General features: G+C 39.6%; 2 protein-coding genes across 2 annotated transcripts; both read right to left on the bottom strand.

Annotated features, from left to right (window-relative positions):
• Nucleotides 1-11,247: 11,247 nt before the first annotated feature.
• Nucleotides 11,248-12,255, bottom strand: LOC141631384 (protein FAR1-RELATED SEQUENCE 5-like). Its single transcript, XM_074444063.1, has one exon. It carries the CDS (start codon nucleotides 12,253-12,255, stop codon nucleotides 11,248-11,250), a length of 1,008 nt encoding a protein of 335 aa, XP_074300164.1.
• A 90-nt stretch (nucleotides 12,256-12,345) lies between these two features.
• Nucleotides 12,346-13,269, bottom strand: LOC141631383 (protein FAR1-RELATED SEQUENCE 5-like). Its single transcript, XM_074444062.1, has one exon. It carries the CDS (start codon nucleotides 13,267-13,269, stop codon nucleotides 12,346-12,348), a length of 924 nt encoding a protein of 307 aa, XP_074300163.1.
• Between the last annotated feature and the right edge of the window lie 1,778 nt (nucleotides 13,270-15,047).

Raw genomic sequence — 15,047 nt, 5'->3', positions numbered from 1 at the left:
ACAAATATCTGAACCGACCATTTCAAGCCTCCGACAAAGTTCTATACGGAATACATGTCTACATATCGGGTAGTGAACACGTCATAATGAAGGAAGTTTGACGTGTTCATGAGCTTCTAGAGATGGTTCTTGTCATGGACTCACGTTTGGGGACTTTAGCCGTATCGTGAACCACATTCTCCCTTTGTCCAGGCAAGAATGCAAGCTTTCGGAGTCAAGAAATAGCGAGGGATCACCTACGATTACTCTATCAGAGCATAAGAAAAATCCAATATCCCCAATAAATACGGCAAATTTTCATTTCAACGAATAAAATGTGATCATTTTATGATAATATGTAAACATTTTTCGATAAAAAGTTAACATATTAATTTATAGTTAGAGAGTGATAGTTTTAGTTAGGGAAAATGCACGCGGTGTCCAAAAAAAAATTATCGTGTTTGGAATTCGTGAGCAAGAGATATGGTCACTCAAATTTTGTTCGGTAAAAAAAACTGACATACAAAAACTCCTAGCCACGGGATCCAAATACAACAATTCCTTTTTTTAAATCGTAATTCTCGGAAAGATGATTGATTTGAAAAAAAAAATATCACTTGTTGTACTCGTAAACACGATTTATGGTCTCTTAAAGTTTTCTGAATCAAAAAATTGGGTGTTTCGGACAAAATGTCAAACCTCAAGACACCGCATACATTTTCCATTTTAGTTATAACTTGTTATCTCACATCATTATATTACTTAAAGAAGACCCCTTCCCTGCTGATGAGGCAGCATGAGGGTTGAGAAAAACAAATTTCCAGCCTTCTTATTCATTTGGGCGAAATTGTCCACAAAATTATATTAATTTATTATTCAGTCTAAAACAAAGGGACAGAATTATCAATTACTTTTCCAATACATTTACAAAGTTGCAGATGATAGAGTTACACCAGGTAGAGCTGACAAACAATGACACGACACGAAAACACGACACGAACCCGACACGAAATTAACGGGTTTAGGTTGAGGCTTAATGACCCATTTATATAAGTGGGTGGACACGAACACGACACGATATTTAACTGGGTTGGGTTTGGGTTGAGCTCTCTAAACACGAACCCGACACGAAAGACCTGTTTATTAAATTAATCGTAATTTTTCTTGATCCTCCATCAGATAAATATACTTAAAACTTTCCAAATATGGGCAAGACACGAAAACACGGCAAGAACCCGACACGAAATTAACAGGTTAGGGTTGGGGCTTGATGACCCATTTATGTAAGTGGGTCGACACGAAACCTAATTGGGTTGGGTTTGGGTTGGAGGCTCTGTGACCTGTTTACATGTGACACGAACACGAACCCGACACGACCCGATCTATTTGCCAGGTCTAACACCAGGTGTATGAGGCCCTCATACACCACCAATAATAACGCGCCACTTGTCCAACTCAAAGAATCTGATTTAATTTAATTAATCCCTTGATTCCTTCATTAATTACCCCCCCTAATTAATGTTCTCGGTATTGCCATATATTTTATTAATTAAAAAAAACTTCTCTCCTATTTTTTATTTAACTCTTATTTATTACTAATACCTTTTATTATTTTTAGTATTTATGTATACCTTTAATATTTCGTATATTTATGTATACCTCTAATATATGTACACACTCCTGTATACGCTACGGTTTAATATACGTACTGTATTAATTTATTTATACGGTATGATTATTCCTTATATGTATGTTTATGTATTTACGAAAATACATTATTTGCGTTAATTTTTTTTTCAATTAATTTTTTTCATATAATACCTTTTCTTTTGTCTTATATTTTTTTTTTAAATTTATTATTTTAAATTATATCTAAATTTCGTTGTAATTTTTTTTTCCGTAATGTTTTGTTTCATACACACTGGTTTTAATATTTAATTTGTTTAAATTAATTTTTTTTATTAAAATTTTAAATTTTAAATTAAATTTTTTTTATGATTAATTTTCATTGTACTTTTTTTTTTTTTTTTTTTTTTTTTTGCTTATGTGGGTATGAATAAGTTATGTCTTTTTTATACACATTATTTTAAAATTTTAATTAAATTGATTAATATTTTATTTTTTTAAGTTATACGAAGTATTTGCTAATATCCATGACGGGAGTTAAAAGGACCTTAAACTCAATATATATATATATATATATATATATATATATATATATATATATATATATATATATATATAGGACTGGACATATGACAGTATAAGTTAGTGGGTGCAGTGGTTTAGTTGATGCTTTCCTTACTAAGTGTCTCGTATTCGAATCCTCTTGTGGGTTTTTCTTTTTTGTTTTTGGCATAATTTTGCACAAGTTAACCGAATGCTATTCTAATACTTGAAGACATAAACTCAATACTGTGAAAATGAATTAAGAAAAATAGTCATTGATTTTGATTGATCATACATTATTTGTTTAAAGAAGTCAAATGATATACAAAAAAAATTCATACTTCCTATTTACAACCTATGACTATAATTAGTATATTGAGAATATTGAGAATTTGAATATTGTGACCTAAATTGTGGAGTCTGTTGTGATTGGGAGAACATCGGAGTATTTTGGGACGCTGTAAAACGTGGAGTATTTTGTATACCACTAAAGCCACTCATAAAGGATGAAGCATCATCGTTTGCAACATGTCGGGTTGGGTTCGTATTTGGGGGGAGCGTAATGGTCGTCGGATCCTCATCATTTGTCTTTCTCCTTCTCTTTGTCAGTCTTACAATACGTCTTCTGCCATTCCCTCGCTTGTCGGGGGGGGGGGGGGGGTCTCTAATGTCACCTTCTTGTTGAGGTGTGTTTATGATAGTCTCCCTAGGTCGTAGTGTAATACTACGTATTTATAAGTCTCTGGGTACTCTATCGAGTAGGCCTTACTCTGTCGAGTAAGGGCGAGTTGCAGATTAAAATAGTTTCTGACCTGTTGGGTACTCGATCGAGTAACGTGGATACTCGATCGAGTAAGGGGGTACTCGATCGAGTACCTTAGCTACTCGATCGAGTAGCCGGTTTACGGAGGATGATTTCTCGGGTTTTGTTAATAATGCGATTAAGTATATAATAATTTCCGTTATTGTTCTTAAACACTTTTTAAAACCTAAATTACTGTCAAGAGAGAAAACAAAGTACGTCATTCGCTTTAATCGCATTATTGGCAAATCCCGGAGCTTGGAAGGTCGGATTTCACCTTTCTTTATACCGTTGTGATCCTTGCGTCGAGGGTAAGACCTATATACCTTTTTTATGATGTTTCTTTAAAGTTGGTTAAACCCTAATTTGGGGATTTGGGGGTTTTGTTGTTTGTATGATTGGTAGTGATTATGTGCTTGTATATTAGGAGGAGGATTCGTAGAGGAAGCGTTTTGATATCAGCTGTGAGATCGTCTGATTGTTGTGCTTTCCAGGTAGGGTTTCCCTACTCAGTAGTATTTACATAATGTGTGGTGATTGTGCCGTAGTTAGTGATTGTTGATTGATTCAGACGGTTGTTGATGTTGTAGTGTAATTATGATTGTTTGTCTCTGGTTCTCGAGATGCGTTCTCGGCTGAGTGAAGTCACTTGCGGGAGTGGCTTCACGCCCTAGTTTCGCCCTTCGTGGAACCCGCCACGGAAGGGGATGTGCACATTAATGGGACAGGGTTATCGCTCGGTATGATGAGCGGGGATTTGGTGGGTACGGCTGCGGTCCCCCACTGGCAGGGCTGGTCCAATGGACAGTCGGTGATGGAGATTGATTGGAGTGGGTGTTTGTGTGTGACTGTTTGAGCTATCTTGATTACTGTATTGTTGGTTGTATATAATTGTGTGAATAGTACTGACCCCGGTTTATTGTTTTAAAACCTGCGGTGATCCATTAGGGGATGGTGAGTAGATATTGAGCAGGTATGAGTTGAGTACTGGGATAGCTGAGATGTGCCACGATCTGATGATAGAAGTCTTCCGCTGTAGCTTAGTAGTTTTCATAAACATTTCAGTTAGATCAGTAGACAGTTGGTTTGAGAACATGTATACGTATTTTGGTTTGGTTTTTGGATTGTAACCTTTCACTAAAGTATTTCTATTTAAACGTTGTTTCATTATTGTTTATTTGATTATCATTGCCTCGGGTAACCGAGATGGTAACATCCTTATACCTGGGTGGTTCTGGTAAGGCACTTGGAGTATGGGGCTGTTCCAAATGGTATCAGAACGACGATCCTGAAACCCGTAACCAATGAACCTAATGAATATAGGGAGTCAATTAAAATGAAACCGGGGTAAAGGTTGTAGGAGCTAATGCAAAGGCTTGGGAGACGTCCTAAAGTCGCGAAATCGCCCTACAATTTTGAACCGGTCACATGGGGGGTGTATGTCAAGTCGTATGTGTTGTTTGTTCGCTTGTGTGTGGATGTGATGAAGTGTGTTATAATTGTTGGATGTTTGGAGTAGAAGGTTGAGAATATGAATGAAATATTGATGAGACATATAGAACTGTTGTTGGAATAAGGAGCATGTTGGATGTTTACTATGTGGCGTTTGATAACATGGTATAGTTGTTTCGTTAATCATATGAAGAATTGAGTAGCATAGTATGCTTAACTATGATATAATGTTGTGTTTATAAAGTTGTTTTATATGTTGGAATATGATATAGCATGCGGGTAGCATATTCGAGTTAGCATGACTCGATCGAGTGGGTCTGACTCGATCGAGTGGGTATTTGATGTTTTTGCAACCAGAATCGAGTTTTTGGGCACTCGATCGAGTACCTCGGGCACTCGATCGAGTAGGGGGTCACTCGATCGAGTAGCCTGGCTACTCGGTCGAGTATGTTAGAGATCAGAAGGTCTGTTTGGGGTCTGATGTCGAGGCACTCGATCGAGTATGGTGGGCACTGGATCGAGTAGCCTCTTACTCGATCGAGTAGGTTTAGGCACTCGATCGAGTGTGTGCCGGGCAGTCCGCTTTCGTGTTTTGAGGTTTTAGTGCGTATGTTTATATCTACCCTTTCTTATATAGTTTCAAGATGCCGCCCAAGAGAAACGCGTACTATGCGAGAGCTGAGACCATGAACATAGATGATGTTGTTAAGATGTTGGAGCACCAAGATGCTCTCACTGAGGCTTTAAAGAAAGTGAATAAGGATAAGGATAAGGAGGTTGATCACTCTAAGATCAGTCTCTATATAGCGAGGTTTAACCCAAAAGAGTACACGGAACCGGGAACCAAACCTTCTTGACGGTGGCATCGTGAGATGGAGAATATACTAGACACGGGTTCCTTGTCCGATGAGATGAGAGTAGAACAAGCTGCGTTCTACCTGAGGGAAGCAGCTGGCAAGTGGTGGGATACGGTGAAGGTGAGTGCTAGGGAGATGTATGCGAACCAGGACTTACCTGCTATACCTTGGGAAGAGTTTCGGAGGGTTATGAGGAAAGAGTTTGTACCGGAGCATGTGAGGAGTAAGCTGAGGGAGAAGTTTGTTGGGTTTAAGATGACATCGGATATGTCAGTTTCTGAGTACTACAAGCAGTTTAATGAGAAGTCTAGATATGCTGAGGATATGGGTTTGAGTGAGGAGAACCTGACGCTGAGGTTTGAGAGAGGGTTGACACCCAAGATTATGGATAAGTTACCGTGGGAGTCCTTACCGATGTTAAGGAAGCTTATGAGAGGGTGGGAGAGGCGAGAGGTTGGTGGAGATGGCTCGGAGAGAGTGAGTGGGAAAAGAAAGGTGAGAGTGAGGGTGGTGGCCAATCTAGTCATAAGAAAGGCAACCACACCCAAGCTAGAGGGTTTTCTTCCGGGTCGAGATTCGATCTTTGGGGCTTCCTTTGGGCGTGGCCGTGTGAGTGGTAGTGGTAGTTGGGGGATGACTGCTATGGTTTGTGGTAGTGTGGGCCACAAGAGACATGAGTGCACGAGTGCACCGGGAGCTTTTCAGGGGATCGGCTCGGGAGCTATTCTCGGGGACCCGCACGAGTTATGCGAGTAATGCGGACCGGTTGGGTCATGGTCTAACCGGGGAAGTCAGAGCTATCAGGGTGGAGGTAACCGCAATGGCGGTAATTCCTATCAGAAACCAGCTACGAACAACAACACCAACCAGAGGTCGGGTGCTAAGCCGACCATATCAGCCAGTACTGTCCAGGGAGGTGGACAGAAGACCAGTGGAAAGCTGTTCATGATGGACAAGAAAGCAGCTGAGGAGGATGCACATGTTATCACTGGTACTTTTCTTGTTAACGGTATTCATACCTTTGTTTTTTTTGATTCGGGGGCGTCTCAGTCGTTTGTATCTTCGAGTCATGTTAAACGGTTGGGTTTGAGGGTATATGAGTCTGTAAGTGAGAAAGTTTGTATACCTTCGGGTGAGTCTGTATCATGTGGGAGGTTGTTAGAGATGTATCTATGATAGTTGGGCAAGTTGATCTACCTGTAGACTTGCTAGAGTTTCCTTTTAACGGTTTTGAGATGATAGTCGGGATGGACTGATTAGGAAAGTATAAGGCTAAGATAGACTGGCATCAAAAGAAAGTGTCTTTGAGAGGGCCTAAGGGTGTTAGAGTGTCTTATCGTGGGTTTCTAGTCAAACCCAAAGTTAAGTTGATTGCAGCTGTCACCTTGAAGTCTTATCTGAAGAAGGGATGTCCTTTGATCTTGTGCCATGTGAGAGATGACCGGATAGAGAGTCCGACAGTTGATCGATACCGGTGGTGGGAGAGTTTGCGAGATGTTTTTCAGAGGAGATTAGGGGTTGCCACCGAAGAGGGAGATAGATTTCACCGTTGAGTTGAAACCGGGGACGGGGCCAATCTCTAAGGCACCGTACCGGATGGGTCCTAAAGAGATGGAGGAGCTCAAGAAACAGTTAGATGATCTGATAGAAAAGGGATACATTAGACCTAGTGTATCGCCGTGGGGAGCACCAGTTCTTTTCGTGAAGAAGAAAGATGGGAGTTTGAGGTTGTGCATAGATTACAGAGAGCTGAACTGAGTGACAGTGAAGAACAAGTATCCTTTGCCAAGGATAGATGACCTGTTTGATCAGTTGAGTGGTGCATCAGTCTTTTCTAAGATTGATTTGAGGTCGGGATACCATCAGGTGAAGATTAGAGAGGTGGACATACCAAAGACAACTTTCACGTCGAGGTATGGCCATTATGAGTATGTGGTGATGCCGTTTGGGCTATCTAATGCATTTGTGTTTATGGATTCGATGAACAGAATCTTCAGACAGTTTTTAGACAAGTTTATGGTGGTGTTTATCGATGACATCTTAGTCTACTCTAAGACTAAGGAGGAGCATGAGGAGCATCCGAGGATTCATTGCGGACTACGAGGGAGAATGAGTTGTATGCTAATTTGTCCAAGTGTGAGTTCGGTTGGAGAAAGTTGCTTTTCCGGGGCATGTTATGTCTAAGGAGGAGTAGCTATGGATCGGCAAAGATTGAGGCGGTGACAAAGTGGGAAGCACCAAAGAATGTTCTTTGAAATCAGGAGTTTCTTGGGTTTAGCTGGATACTACAGACGGTTCGTGAAAGATTTCTCCAAGATAGCTAGACCTATGACATCTTTGATGAGGAAAGAGAATAGGTTTCGTTGGGATGAGAGTTGTGAGAAGGCGTTCCAAACATTAAAGGAGCGTTTGACCACAGCTCCTACCTTAGCATTGCCTGAAGGGATCGAGAACTTTGAGGTTTATACAGATGCCTCAAAGAATGGGTTGGGATATGTGTTGATGCAGAACGGTAAGGTGATTGCCTATGCTTCCAGGCAATTGAAGCTGTATGAGGAGAACTACCCTACACATGATCTAGAGTTGGGTGCGGTGGTGTTTGCTCTCAAGATTTGGAGACATTACCTTTATGGGGCGACCTTTAAGGTATTTTCGGATCACAAGAGTCTCAAGTACATCTTCACTCAAAAGGAGTTGAACATGAGACAGAGGAGGTGGATGGAGCTGATTGGCGATTATGACATGGATATTATCTACCATGAAGGGAAAGCCAATGTTGTTGCAGATGCTTTGAGTAGGAAGAGTGTACACTCCCTGTGTACAACTGTATCTTTGATGGGGTTGAGAGATGAGGTGGGGAAGTTTGGGATACATATGATGCAGAGAGGGTATGCTGAGGGAGATTTGACAGTACAGCCTGATCTTTCTGATGATATTCGAGGTAAACAGGCTTTGGATCCTAAGATGGTTGAGTGGAGAGCTGGAGTAGAGAAAGGGACAGTGTCCCGATTCTCTATTCATACAGATGGTAGTTTGAGGTTCGATGTTAGGTGGTGTGTCCCTAATGATGAGGAGCTAAAAAAGACAATCACGACAGAGGCACATTGTACACCGTATTCAGTACATCCAGGTGGTGACAAGCTATACAAGGATTTGAAGAACACGTTTTGGTGGCCTGGGATGAAGAAAGAAACAGCTGAGTTTGTGGCTCGTTGTTTGACATGCCAGAGAGTTAAAGGGGAACAGCGACGACCACAAGGTAAGATTCAGTCTTTAGAGGTACCTGAGTGGAAGTGGGAATTCATTTCTATGGATTTTATCGTGGGTTTGCCAAAGAGTCAACAGGGTAATAATATGATATGGGTAATAGTGGATCGACTGACCAAGTCAGCTCACTTTGTACCAATGAAAGATACATGGACTAAAGCACAATTGGCTATGGCTTATCGAAAGAATGTGCTTAAGTTACATGGAGTCCCTAAGGACATAGTGTCTGACAGAGATGCGAGATTTATCTCAAGGTTTTGGAAAGAGTTGCAGGAATCTTTAGGAACAACTTTGAAGATGAGTACAGCTTTTCATCTTGCGACAGACGGTCAGACTGACAGAACGATCAAGACTATTGAGGATATGTTGCGAGCTTGTGTGATGGACTTTGGTGGTAGCTGGGAACAAAGGTTGGATTTGATAGAGTTTTCTTACAACAACAGCTATCACACTAGTATTGGCATGGCACCGTTTGAGGTTTTATATGGGAGGAGATGCAGGAGTCCGATTTGTTGGGACGACAAAGATCTTTGAGGCAATGGTTCTAGGACCAGAGATGGTACATGAGATGGTTGAGCAGATAAAGATGATCGGGGAATGGATGAGAGCAAACTCGGGATAGGCAAAAGAGTTATGCAGATCTACATCGCCGGGATATAGAGTTTCAGGTTGGGGACAAGGTTCTTCTGAAAGTGTCTCCTATGCGTGGCGTTATGAGATTTGGGAAGAAAGGCAAGCTGAGTCAGAAGTTCATCGGTCCTTATGAGATCTTAGAGCGAGTTGGGGAAGTTGCATATCGTCTGGCTTTACCGGCTGCGTTAGAGAGAGTGCATAATGTGTTTCATGTATCGCAGCTGCGGAAGTATGTGAGTGACCCATCACATGTGTTAGAGGCAGAGAGCTTAGAGCTAGATGAGTCCTTATCATATCTTAAGGTACCTAAGCAGATCCTTGACCGGAAGGTCAGGAAGACTAGGAGTGGTGAGACAGTTTTGCTTAAGATCCTTTGGTCTAACCACGAGACTGAGGAAGCTACATGGGAGGCAAAGGATGCCATGAGAGAGCGTTACCCTTTCCTTTTTGATCAGGTATGTATGGTTACGGGGACGTAACCTTGTTTCTTTTAGGGGGGTAGGAGATGATCGCAAAGAGTTTTTAAGAGTTTTTATGTTATGTCAGTATGGTTGTTGTCATTGAGTCGGGTTGAGTTTGGGTTAGTAACATGTTTTATGTTGAGTTTTGTTTTGGTTGTTGAGTCGGGAGTGCGTAGTGTGTGTCTTTGTTTTGTTGTGCTTTGAACTTCGGGGACGAAGTTCTTTTTAAGGAGGGAAGACTGTAATACTACGTATTTATGAGTCTCTGGGTACTCTATCGTAGGCCTTACTTTGTCGAGTAAGGGCGAGTTGCAGATTAAAATATTTTCTGGCTTGTTGGGTACTCGATCGAGTAACGTGGATACTCGATCGAGTAAGGGGGTACTCGATCGAGTACCTTAGCTACTCGATCGAGTAGCCGGTTTACGGGGGATGATTTCTCGGGTTTTGTTAATAATGCGATTAAGTATATAATAATTTTCGTCATTGTTCTTAAACACTTTTTAAAACCTAAATTAATGTCAAGAGAGAAAACAAAGTACGTCATTCGCTTTAATCGCATTATTGGCAAATCCCGGAGCTTGGAAGGTCGGATTTCACCTTTCTTTATACCGTTGTGATCCTTGCGTCGAGGGTAAGACCTATATACCTTTTTTATGATGTTTCTTTAAAGTTGGTTAAACCCTAATTTGGGGATTTGGGGGTTTTGTTGTTTGTATGATTGGTAGTGATTATGTGCTTGTATATTAGGAGGAGGATTCGTAGAGGAAGCGTTTTGATATCAGTTGTGAGATCGTCTGATTGTTGCGCTTTCCAGGTAGGGTTTCCTTACTCAGTAGTATTTACATAATGTGTAGTGATTGTGCTGTAGTTAGTGATTGTTGATTGATTCAGACGGTTGTTGATGTTGTAGTGTAATTGTGATTGTTTGTCTCTGGTTCTCGACATGCGTTCTCGGCTGAGTGGAGTCACTTGCGGGAGTGGCTTCACGCCCTTCGTGGAACCCGCCACGGAAGGGGATGTGCACATTAATGGGACAGGGTTATCGCTCGGTATGGTGAGTGGGGATTTGGTGGGTACGGCTGCGATCCCCTACTGGCAGGGCTGGTCCAGTGGACATTCGGTGATGGAGATTGATTAGAGTGGGTTTTTGTGTGTGACTGTTTGAGCTATCTTGATTACTTTATTGTTGGTTGTATATAATTGTGTGAATAGTACTGACCCCGGTTTATTGTTTTAAAACCTGCGGTGATCCATTCGGGGATGGTGAGCAGATATTGAGCAGGTATGAGTTGAGTCTTTGGGATAGCTGGGACGTGCCACGATCCGATGATAGAAGTCTTCTCGTAGCTTAGTAGTTTTCATAAACATTTGATTAGATCAGAAGAGAGTTGGTTTGAGAACATGTATACGTATTTTGGTTTGGTTTTTGGATTGTAACCTTTCACTAAAGTATTTCTATTTAAACGTTGTTTCATTATTGTTTATTTGATTATCATTGCCTCGGGTAACCGAGATGGTAACATCCTTATACCTAGGTGGTCCTGGTAAGGCACTTGGAGTATGGGGGTGTTACACATAGTCTCCTACGACCCCACATTTTTAAGGAAACTCCACCTGCCGCAAATCAATCTATAGACTGTAACCCATCATGAGCCTCCAACTCTTTGATTAGTTCATCGGTTCTGCTATTATAAATGGCAGAAGACCCTTCACATTGCATAGCCAACCTCTTAATGTAATCATTTTTTACCGTTATCTCAAGAGACCTTTTAACATGTTCTGACTCATCCGGGTTGTAGTACCCAACCCGAATATTTTCGTATCCTCTTACCCAATCCTTGCGCCAATGATCCAATATGTATTTGTCTGGGATAGCTTTTATGTCCAACACATCAAGACACCTCATAACATGGCGACATAAGATCCCTCTAAATTCAAACATCTTACAACCACATTTATACTCACCAGTGATTGTGTCAATATTCATTTCAAAACTTCTTCGATCTTTCTTCCAAAATGCTTCTGTCACTTTTGATGTGGCCCTAAACCTCTTGATGAAATCCAAACTATTTGGAAGAGTCTCGACGTTGGTGCTTATACAACCATATACCTCAGTTTTCATCTCACTGTTTGTGTAGACCTTACTAAAGATATCCTCGAATAATATCATGGGATCCCATTTAAGTGGACTCTTAATGTCTTTGGCGTTATTGACTTTCTTGTCCTCCACCTTTTTCTCTATGGCATCCTCGTACTGCTTCATGAATTGCATCAGGCCGGTTTCTATGCTCATGTACGTTTTAGTAGATCTGTTTGTTTGTTCACTCCTCTGAGTAGAAGACATACTCGCACAGAAAGTGTCTTTCCAAAAAACAGGCATCCACCGCTGTCTCATATCCCATGCACCCCTCAACCATTTGTTGTGTCGCAAGTTGTATTTTTCCATGAAATCGTCCCACATATCTTGCAGTTCCTCCTCCGTGATACTCTCGTGCACAAGCATACGCAAATCTCTGTCAATCTGAGGAAATTGTGGGTGGTCTTTTAAATTCTTATCAGCGTTTTGAAGAATATGCCAAAGACATAATCTATGTTTAGTCTCCGGGAACACTTTCTTGATTGCCCCCTCCATTGCTTTACATTGATCAGTTTTTAAGACGGTCGGAGCTCTCCCTATACATTCCATCCACTTCTCAAACACCCACTCGAATGACTCGGTGTCTTAGTATGAAATTAAAGCTGATGCATATAATATTGTACTTCCATGATGATTAACTCCAACGAATGGACAGAAAGGCATCTGGTACCTGTTTCTTAGGAATGTACTATCGAACGACGATGGGTCACCAAAAGCCTTGTACATGGCACGACATCGTGCATCAGACCAGAAAATGTTCAACAGCTTATTATCCACGTCCCTTTCAACAGCGTAGTAAAAATCTGGATTCTGCGCTTTTAAGCCATCGAAATAATTTAAGACCTCTTTAGCGTCACCACGAAACCTACTTTTGCGACGTTCGCTGTTGATGAAGTTTCTCGCTCCTTGTCCATTGAAATGTAGATTATGAATCCCTCCAACCTCCCTAACTAATATGTTGAAGTTCCGGGTAATTGGTATGCCAGCTCTGTCGTTCAACATCAATCTGGTCTTGAAATATTCGCTTATGTGCCTATAATTGACTACATGCCGGCTAACTTCAGGATTCAAATCGTGATTATGTACCAAATCACAAGTACAGATTACAAATTTTCCAGTGTCGTGATTTAATTTCCCAAATACATACATTTTACATGGTGTTATACACGAGCTTTTCTTCGTCGTATTGCCCTCTGAACACAGAAGCCTAATCTTGTTCATCACGTGGAATCGTGGTTCTTTATTCCCAACTCCGTTTCGACGTACCCTCTGCTCCTTGAAGGGAGCCAAAAGTTGGCTACTACGAACATGAAGTTCAAACCCCGTCTTATAAGCGTAAGTATAATAGAAAGCGGCAAACTGTTCCCCTGAATCAAATTCCGCACCAACCGTAGGCTCAATAGCTGGTTGATTGTCTTCATTACCTTCCAGAACATGTGCTGCATGTCGTAACAATTCAGTGGCTGTGTCATTCTTGTCAATGACTTCGTTTTCTCCCTCCTCCTCCATATATAGAGCATTTAAATCAAAACTATTCAACATTTTAAAATGATGAGGTTGTTTTGAGAAGATAAAGGTGATGGAGTTGATGATAACTTAGAGTTTGTTGTGTTGAACAACTTTGACTGTGGATGTTGAAAGGTTAATCTCAATTTACTTTTAATTATTTTTAATTTTAAAAATAAAACCTACTATTTACGATGGAAGTTGGAAGGTTAATCTCAATTTACTTTTAATTATTTTTAATTTTTACTCATATTTTATTTTTAATTATTTTTAATTTTAAAAATAAAACCTACTATTTACGGTGGATGTTGGAAGGTTAATCTCAATTTACTTTTAATTATTTTTAATTTTTACTCATATTTTATTTTTAATTATTTTTAATTTTAAAAATAAAACCTACTATTTACGGTGGAAGTTGGAAGGTTTTCTCCCTAATTTACTTTTAATTAATTTTAATTTAAAGCAACTTTGATGAAAAATTCACGCCTAATTCTCCCGCCAACCTAATCCTACGATTATCCACACTCCCTATAAAACCCTACGATTTAGTCATATTGTACTTTTTTTTCAACTACAAAATCTTTCAAATATTAAGATTATGGGTGTCTTGCCGTCACCATATTGCGACCCCTCATTTGTAACAACCCTAGAAAGCTATGACAAGTTGCTCAGTAGAGATCCGACGTTCTTAATTGGGGAGGAGTTCATGGAAAGGGTGATGATCAATCGTCAGAAATTTATTTATCTTGCAGGCGTTAGGTTCGGTTTTTTACCTGGTTGTGACACTTACCCAATCGTTCCTAGACCAAGAAGGCCTCTTACAAGGAAAATGACATCTAAATTGTCTACTGGGCGTATCCAACTTACTTGATAAAAGAATCGTCGTACTCGACATTCAAGCTATTCTAGATTATTATGAGATTGATGATCGCGACGTAGAAGGTGAATGCAGGAACTATTGGGAGATGGAGAGGGATTATATCATTAGAACTGGCGTAATTCCAAGTCACCTATGGTGCTTTCTTGTGTAAAATGTTTAATTCGATCAAATAATATTCAAGAATTGTTATGATTACTAGCATTTGTTTTTATTTAATTTTAATTAAATTTATCTTACTTGAACAATTTAGATTAAATATATCTTACGTAAACAATTTCAGAATTTAAAAACTTTTCTATAAATTTGGTAATTATTTTGTTAAGATATCACGGGATAAAATTAAAAAACTAACGTTATCATATAAGAGATTAAAAAAGTAACGTTATCATATAAGTAAAAAACAAATCTATAATTTCTATTTACATAAATAAAAAAATCGATTAAAGAATTTTAAAGGACACAATTTCATTTTATTAAATTAATTAAAGAAGTACTCATTGTATTGAAATATTGAAGGACAAAATGTCATTTCCTAAACATATTTATTTAAAAACAACTTCCAACTCCTTCAACAAAATTTATTAATTTCAATTTATTAATTAAAATAAAATCCGTGGCAATTGAAACGACACATGTTGTTTCATTATCTCATCTATAAATACACATTCACTAAATGCAAACCCTAGTTTCTCAATTAACCATTTCCCATTCATTTCTATTTTCCTTCTCCATCTCTTAAAACCCTAAGCTCTAAACAACCCTAAATCTTTAAACTCCAAACTTCTTTCATAAAATGGATCAAAACATCCGCTTAACAATGATACACATCTTCCTTTCAAAAAAAAAAAAAAAAAAAAAAAACAATGATACACATCGAGAGGAACAAATACTACATCCGCCG

Source organism: Silene latifolia, chromosome Y (genome assembly GCF_048544455.1).
Source record: "Silene latifolia isolate original U9 population chromosome Y, ASM4854445v1, whole genome shotgun sequence".
In the NCBI taxonomy this organism is placed as follows: Eukaryota; Viridiplantae; Streptophyta; class Magnoliopsida; order Caryophyllales; family Caryophyllaceae; genus Silene; species Silene latifolia.
Note: the sequence above shows the minus strand (reverse complement) of the source record. Positions and strands in the feature narration are given on the sequence as shown.